This window comes from Micrasema longulum, unplaced genomic scaffold (assembly GCF_059751315.1).
Source record: "Micrasema longulum isolate JH-2025_06_02 unplaced genomic scaffold, ASM5975131v1 h1tg001422l, whole genome shotgun sequence".
Classification (NCBI taxonomy): Eukaryota; Metazoa; Arthropoda; class Insecta; order Trichoptera; family Brachycentridae; genus Micrasema; species Micrasema longulum.
The window spans coordinates 54986-64204 of NW_028278608.1; the positions used below are offsets into that span (position 1 = coordinate 54986).

The 9219-nt window shown below is 36.6% G+C and overlaps 1 protein-coding gene across 1 annotated transcript in view; it reads left to right on the forward strand.

Moving 5' to 3' along the window:
- The window catches only part of LOC148275444 (sodium channel protein Nach-like), a 50353-nt gene extending 49513 nt beyond the window's left edge, over positions 1–840 (forward strand). The window contains exon 8 of the mRNA XM_088235705.1: positions 716–840. Within this exon, the coding sequence (XP_088091831.1) occupies positions 716–840 (125 nt within the window). The remainder of the gene's footprint in view (positions 1–715) is intronic.
- Positions 841–9219: the final 8379 nt, after the last annotated feature.

Genomic DNA, 9219 nt, shown 5'->3' on the forward strand with positions numbered 1-9219 from the left:
ACCAACTTTTTCAACTTTTCCGTGTATGGGGACGTTGGAACGTATACGCCCCTTGGATGCTGAAATCCAAATACGCTGGCGAAATAACGCCCCCATGCAATCGTCGCTAGCTGATCAACGCACTCGGAATCCTAGCTTAACTGTAGAACCCTGCTCCCCGCGAGGATTGTTCAGATAAGATTTTTATACCCATTTTGTATCGTTTTGATAGGAAGTGATTAGTTTTCATTTTACGCTTTGTAGGAATAGACCGACTGGTCTAGAAATTCCTCAAATACATTATTTATTATTACCGTGCTATGAAACGTTTAATGTGGAAAATTATTTCAAGTAATTTTTTATGTATTTTGGAAGGTCACCGGAGAAATCTTAGTACTGGTTGTGTATAATGAAGTAGTACTGAAGTAATCCAAGGCCCTTTGTAGGTGAAAACCCCCGATTAACTTTCTTGTCATGTTATCCGTATTTTTAAATGTCCTTTGTCACATATGAATATTTTTTATGCTAATTTTATGCCTGTCCGGTTTATGATTGAAATTCTATAAAATATAATAAATTAATATCTGTAGTTTCTTTTTGTAGCTTCAGTTCCCTCCGTTTCAGTAACGAAAACAAGAGAAATCCCCGAACGCCACAACAAGTAAAAGAGCCTCCCCTGGCGATGGCCCATGCTCTAAGGTAACTCGTAAGCTGAGAAGTGGTGTATATGGTGCAGTGTTTGAGTTTGAGGCAGTGTCTCCTAGTGCACAGGTAACTCCCTTTCAACTGTTAGCCAAACTGTACCACAAAGGAATCCAGGAAAAGGTTTACGACTGGATTGAAGACTTCCCCACAGGATGAACTTACCAAATTTGAGTTGGTGATGGACTGTCGCGTGAAGAACCTGTATTAAGTGGCGTTCCGCAGGGATCCGTACTAGGTCCGGTTCTTTTCATAATCTATATTATAGATATACAATTATACAGCAATGTCTAAATTTATTGCAAATGATACTAAGTTGTATTCTAACCCATTTACTCACTTAACTCATCTACAAAAAGATCTGGACAGTATTCATGAGTGGACCAAGAAATGGCTTCTCACACTTAATGTTAACAAATCTACAGTTCTTCGAATTACATTTGATCAAAAAATACAAACTTATGTATACATATATATATAGGTCGCTATCTAAATGGTGTAGATTTGAAAGCTATGAAATAACATAAAGACATCGGAATAATAATAACACATGACTTTAAATGGGAATGTCACATATTACACATAGCAACAAAATCCAATTTAACTATCTACTTGATAAAAAAAGCCTTCTCATATACGAGTATAACACCAAGTACTCTCGAATACGGGTTTTATATATGGAATGCCTTTAAGAGCATCAACTTGTTACAAAGAGTCCAAAGACAAGCTATAAAGTTGTCGCCGAGCCTAAAATGACTTCCATATGTGGATAGACTTGAAACTTTCGGTCTCATAACGCTCCGGGAACGACGAGGAAGGGGCAACCTGATAGAGACTTTTAAGATACTCAACAGTCACTATAGCTGCCCAAATTTTAATCCCATGTTAAAACTTAAATAAGATGCGTGTTTTCGAGGTAACAGTCTCATGCGAGTGCCCCAGGGGTCTAATTTAGGACCAATGTTGTTCACAATATTTTTAAATGACATTAGCAATGAAATAAAATTTTCCAAATTTTTATTATTTGCCGACGACTTGAAAATTTTCTGTAAAATACAAACGCCTTTGGACTGTTTGAAACTTCAGTACGACATTCAAAATATTATACGATGGAGTAAACGAAATAAACTGTTCTTCAATGTCTCTAAATGTTTTGTCATGTCGTACACGAGAGCGTCCAAAACAATTTATTTCCATTTTATCATGGATGGAGTAAAGTTTGAACGAGCGTCGACGTCCAGAGATCTCGGGGTGCTATTTGACGCTTAGTTATTATTTAATCTACATATAATATCATTATGTAGTAACTCCCTTAAAATGCTTGGATTTGTTTTGCTAATTTTTTTCAAATATTCAGGTTCTGAGAACATTGCATAATTCCTTGGTAGGAAGTCGCTTTGAATTTAGTTCCATCGTTTGGTCTCCAAATGAAACCACGTATTCCTTAATGATTAAGAGGACACAGAAAAAAAATCTGCTTTTTCTGTATCTCAGGGAGTATGGATTTTACTCGTGGCTTTTCCCGACTGACTTCTTACTCGGAATGCTGGGCTACCAATCATTGTTGGGGAGAAGGAATATTCATTTGGCTGTTCACTTTTTTTACTTCATTGGTGGTCGCATACATAATTCTGGTATTCTGAATGAATTCGGTCTATATGTCCCTGATAATTATCTTCAACAAAGGCAACACAGGTTGTTCTACCTACCACGATGCAGAACCAACCTGCCAAGGGTTACGCCGGTAGTTAGAGTAATGTTGTTATTCAATCGTATCGCCTCGGTTGTCGATATATTTCATTACAGTGGGATTTCTCTTAGGAGGGCAATTTCCAAATTGTAATATGTATGTCAATTTTACATGACAATTTTTTTTTTCTCTTTTCTATTTAATAAATCTGATATGTATATTTTGTAATGTGTTGAGAAATTATTGCATACTCTGTAAAGTTCTCGATGTAACTAAAAATAAATAAATAAATGAAATGAAAATGCTGGATAAAACGAGATTCAATCTAGGTGCACGGAAGTATTTCCTGAGCAATAGGGTTGTAAATGATTGAAATAAGCTGCCACAGGAGCTTATCTCAATGTGTAGTCTCAATGGGCTCAAAGATGGTCTAGATTTAATTCGGAAAAGTTAAAGTGCGCCAACAACTTACTTTCGTCCAAATAGATTTAAGCGTATCAGCTTTAAGCTGCTTGCTTAAAATTAATATAATAACTAATTATCTTTAAAAAATAACCATTTATGTGTTTTTATTTCTTTTATTTCTGTTTGCGGGAGGAACAATCACATTAATCAAAATGCCTTACTTTTCAGAAGTCAGTTTTTTGTATCTCAAACATGTCCCTTTTTTTCTCTATGCTTATAGGAATTGGATTACTGCTAATAATCAGGAATAAATAGTAGATGATAACTCTGCTATGTTACGTCGTATAAGGCATTAAATTAGAAAAGGTTCTTTTTCGTGGAAACTTTTTTGTAGCCGATAATAAATAAATTTATTTTGTGTAAAAAAGCACATTGATAAAAGTATCCTTAATAACGTAACTTGACCTACGTGTTTTGAAACATGTGTGAATATAGTTGCATACTACAAGATGAACAAATATATTTTTTAAAAAAAGGTGGTTTATGAAATTGTTCCCATGGATTTATTGATTAAGATTTACATACAAAACATATATATTTGTATATATTGAAAAGTAGAGAAAAAGCAAAAAATAAATAGAAAAATCACATGTGTACAGATTTTTTTTACATTTGCAATTCATAATTTGTCGCTCGACTAGACCATAGTCTGTTTTAAAGCTAACAAATTGTGAATTTTCTGGTTTGCAATGGAATACAAAAAAAGACACTAATATGTATGTAATGTGTACTTGTGTACTATATTATAAATGCGAAAGTATATTTCCTTCACGACTTAACGGAGCGACTGATTGAAATATTTTTTTGCATAGGGATAGTCGGAGAGGTGAGAAATAAAATAGGATACAATATTTTCATCCCTATTTAACAAAAAGAGCAACTTAAAAAATAAGTATTACATCAACTATTAGCAACATTATTTGGAAATGATTAGGCGGTAAGGTGGGATGTCAAAACGAATCAATTTGAAATTATTTTTCAAAATTTATATAATTGACTTGCTTCGTCTATGATTATTTTGGTTTTGTAGTGGGATTTTGGGTTTGTGAACAGAATAACGATGTGACAACGCCAAAAACTAACGGATCGTCGTATTTTTTTTACAGCGATATTTGGAGGACCGGCAATCGACACAAGCTACATTCTGTTCTGAAAAAATGTATCATTCCATCAGGAAAATTCTCATTACTGAACGACAAACGTAATTTATTACCTAATTAATTTCTCCCTAATACCGCGTAAGCGAAGCCACGGGTAAAAGCTAGTATATAATATTATGAAGGTAAGACTGTTTGTTGACAAAGTAATTAAACACTAAGTGTATCAACAGTATTTTCGTGAAGTTTAGAGGCAAATAAATATATTTTTAAAATAGTGTGAATGTTACCTTTTAAATATTTCCTTCTGTATTGTGAAAAAAATATGTAAAAAAAAAACAAAAGTAAAGCTGTCAATAGAGTCTTTCCGCTCCAACATTTCCTGAAGTGACTGTTTTAACCGACGATGGCTAGTAATGGAGAGCATCATTAATACATTTACAGCGACACCTTGCCTTCGGATAAATAAGTCTGAATAATAAATGTGCGTCACTTAGCGTCGGGTCGACAGTTGAGTGACGGGAGTTGACGCTCTCTACAGCCGTTTTCAATCTGTTCAAATTGTTACACCGATCGCGATCCCATGATCTTAAAATGCCACGGAAAATGTCGACGGGTATTTCGAGAAGGAAATCAGAGGGCGAAAGCTAGAGAAATTATTTCGGGATAATTGTAAATGACAGTCTTAAGCAGTCTTACAGACGCTTTACCACAAATTACCAATGGATATATGACAAAACACGGGTTAAAGGCGCTGTTGATCAAATCGCCGTGTCTCGACTTTCCAGCAATTATTATCGTACACTTACCTTTATTCTCACAGAACAAAAATACTTTATTGTATAATATTGAAGTTAAGCAATTAAAATTTTAGGTGTAGAGCATAGAATTATAATAGTCTAGAAACCACGTACGCGCATCAAACTGAAGCCGACTAAACTATTCATAGATGAGTAGTTTTACGTTTCAGCCATTAGTTATTCTGTAGACGTCGCGTCGCTTAGTAGGCAATTGCCGATTTAAATTCAATTGTGCCTTGTTGTGTCGTTTGTGAGTGTCAAAATACTTCTTCTTCTTTGTCTTCGGGTCGATCTGATGATCTATTCTACTTAGACTACTCAGTCTTCCATGATGAGGCCCAACTATCCTTTCATCGCTTAGGAGGTCTTACAGGTAGGCGCCGCGCCGTCCCGAATGCAATTCTTTGGCTGCTATGGACACCAGGCTTCCGCTGCTCATTCTATTTATGTGGTCTCTCCTAAATCTTCTACGGGATCTACTCCAGTGTACTTTATTTTCGATTTCCCACGTTCCCCGTATAAAGTCATTTCTGACCCAGTTACGCTGAGTGTTTCAGGTAATCGATCTGAGGACTCTCACCTCTGATGTTCTTAGCAGGTTCTTCGTTCTCATAGTGTACGCTTGTTTTTCTATGGAATATTTCAAGATGGGTCTCAAACGTCTTATATATTCCAACGTTGCTGTCAATTCGCATGTTTTTATTTGTCCATATTATATCTTTTAGTCATCCCTACACTTGAGAAGCTCTATTGACTTGATCTCGGACTTCGTTGTACAAATCATTATGGCTGAATATATCAATTCCTAAATATCTAGAGCTTGCAACTTGTTCTGTTGATTCATTGTCAATAATCAGTTTACACTTTTTAGGTTGTCTTGCTATAACCAAACTTTTTGTTTTAGAAACTGAAAAAGACATATTGAACCTTTGTGATACAAGATGGAATTCGTATAACGTGCGTAGTAAGTCGTCTTCAGATTCAGCCACTATTACTGCATCATCTGCATAACATACTAGATTAATGACTTTGTTGCCCATTTTGTAACCCAGTCCCAAGGCAGCTACTTTTTCTATTATTTCGTCCATTATGAGGTTGAAAAGATCCAAGCAATCTCCCTATCTAATATTACCGTTTGCAGCAATTTTATTTAGATAATTCATTATAAGATTCGACTTTTGCCTTACAGTTGGTAAACAGATCTTGGATAATCTTAGCTAATGTATCAGAAGTCTCTCTTATTTATTTATTTATTAATGAAATCATACAGTCTTTATATAAAACAAGGTACAAAAGAACAATTAAAAAAAGTAAGACCAATTACAGATTTCACACTAATGAATGCAGGAGGAGAGGGGAAAAATAATTCAATTCTAAAAAAGTAAAAATAAAAATATTACATAAAAAGTTCATAAAAAGGAGAAGACATTGTATAGCTTCTCTTCTTTCCTCCCTCTCTCTCTGCTTCCATGAACATTTAAATTTAATTGTAAAAAATCACAACCAACAATAAATTATTCGATGCAGGTAGTAGATGTAAGTAAGTATAAATTAAGAGTTGAAATCAAACGTTTAAAATTAAAAGTAAAAGTTAAAATTAAAATAAAAAGTTTAAATTAAAATTAAGTTAAAAGTTTAAATTAAAAGTTAAAATTAAGAATCAAAATTAAAAAGTTAAAATTGAAAGATAAAATTAAAAATCAAATTAAAAGTTAAAAGTCAAGCAGGAGATAAATTTAAAATGTCTTTAACTGATCTGATAAAAATATGGTATTTACAATGTAGTATGTCGATGTCACTAAAACTGTCATTATAAGTAATCTGTATTCTTCGTAGAGTGATATTTTTCAAATAATTAACTCTCTTTCCAAAAGTATCCTCTCAACGTATTTTCTCAATACCATCCAAGGCATTAGTGAGATAGACAAAACATATATATGCTTCTTTATTATATTAAATTGATTTCTTTTTTAGTTGTCTTAGAATAGAGTTCGCATCGATAGTGGATCGGTTTTGCATGAAACCCTGTCACTCTTCTCTGTTATTAATCTTTCGTTCGAGACTCAATTTATTAATACTTGTGAACAGCTAAAGCGGTGAATGCGATGCCATTTATATTGATCAATCTGGCAGATCCTTTAATATTAGATTCAAAGAACATAAAAGTGTATTCATTAAACAAAAGCCCGAAAAACCCCAATTCGCAAAACATCTCATCAGTAATAAACATAATTTGACCAACAACAATAAACCCGAACCATTAGACATAGAAAATAAAGGCCATAGACTCAATATGTTAGAACAAATAGAAATAATAAAAAATGACAATAACCCAGCTAATAAGTTTATAAATGAACAATTAAACCTAGTTAATTCACCTTTACTTAATATTTTCAAAAAAAACAAACTAAATTATTTGTAATTGTTATATTGTTAGTGTAAATTTTTTATTTCATATTATGTACGAGTATAATAAACTTTTTATTATATACCTACCAAATATATGAAAGCTTGTCAGGTTTCCAATCAATTAAATTTAAATGAAATAATATTATAAAATCTCATTGTATTTTTACCTTAGTTGAAATTGAGCATAAATCTTAGTTATGTAATAAAACCTGTATAAAACACCAATGTAGAGTTTCAACAATATTTTTCAAAATAAACCTGTATAAATGAAATCAATATTTACATAATTATTTTATTAATTTTAAAGTCATATCCTTACAAACATTTTTAAATAATGGAAAGTTTTCCCCAATATCACCAAAATATTCCTCTAAAATATACTCAGTATACCCTCATTTATTTTTAATTACTCTACTTATTTTGGCTTGTATAGAAATCCACAAACATTCAACAGCAATTATTTTTAGTATATCAGGAAACTTAGTAAATATTTAAGTCAGTTTGTTTGAAAATATCCTAACAAGACGAAACGCGTCACAATATACCCTTTGTATATGTTGCCGACGTAAAAGTACATGCACCAACTTGGCGGCCCTTCCTGGGGTTTTAATGTAGCATAGGAGGCTTCAGTATGTGTAAGCGATCTACCACCTCCTCAATAAAGACTAGTATTTGTCACTTTCGGGGGTGGTGATCGCCATACTGAAGCCCACATATAGATTAGAATTCATGAAAATATTTGTATGCCCATAATGTGTTTTTATGTTGTTCTGTATAAGTGTTGATCGCCGCGCGGTCGGCGGGGAACTGCGGCCGGTAGCGGGAGGGTGGGGACCTTATACGTGGCGCGAGAGAGACCGATAGAGCCGGCAAATGTGCTCGCTATCTCTCTCGCCGCGTGATTGGTCAACCTAGCACCGCCCGCTATTGGCCTAGCCCACCGCCGCACGGCAAAATGTTGTATATATAGCCCCGCCGGGGAAAAATAAAGTCAGTCATCTCACCACACTACTAAGGCTTTCTACTCTCCACTTCACCTCCCTACCTCGCTTCAAACCGGACCTCATCGCCACCTGGATTCGAACACCGCTACCCCCCTGGACTTGGAACTCGGATACTCTTTGGATTGGATTTTGGACCCCGGATAATTTGGACCCTTGGATACTTCCCCGGAACACACCCCGCCGTTCCCACCGACGGAGAGATACCGGCCTTACAACCCGGTTGCCTGACTCAGGATTGCGGCCGCCAGCGCTACTCGCTAGCGACCCCGCAAGGGATCTCTAGGCGACGATACCTCCCCCGGAGCTTATCGTTCGTCGGCCGAGGCCCGCCTACGCCCGGCCACTCTGCGTTTGACACCAGCACCTATAGAAATACAGTTCTTGTGACGGGCGCGATTGCTACGGACGAAGCAGTGATCCGCCGCGTCTGTTACAAGTTGGTCCTTCGAGAAAAACCGGATATTCATCGCAGAGCGCCTAGAGATGACTTCGAGAACCCCTTCACTCCGCTCGGGTCGAGGAGGCACGGAACCGAGAGAAGACCCTGCTACAGATCAGGACTCAGCCGAGTCGGACACATCCGAAGATACAGTCCAGCGGCTGAGGACGCAGGTTCGAACGCTCCGTGCTTCACTACACGATCAAGACCGACGCGTGCCCTTGGAGACGAATCCCGAGCCCGCGCCGCGTACTACGGATATGGACGGCATCATGACGGTGCTGTCAAAAATGGCGATTCTACTAGAGGCTTCGCAAGGAAGAAGCCCGACTTCAGCCCCAGAGGACGTTAGCAGAGTCGGCGCCATGATAGCGCGCCAATCTACTGCCAAGGACCTACCCGCCTTCGCCGGAGAGCCGCAGGAATGGGCTACTTTCAAATCGCAGTACACTCAGTCGACGGAGATGTGCTGCCTTTCGGATCCAGAAAACCTCCTGCGTCTACAGCGTGCGTTAAAAGGACGGGCAAGAGAATCTGTGTCGTCATTACTAGTGGATCCAAGCCAAGTGAGGGTGATAATGAAGACGTTGGAGCTACACTACGGCCAGCCGGACATTGTAGCGTCTTCCTTGTT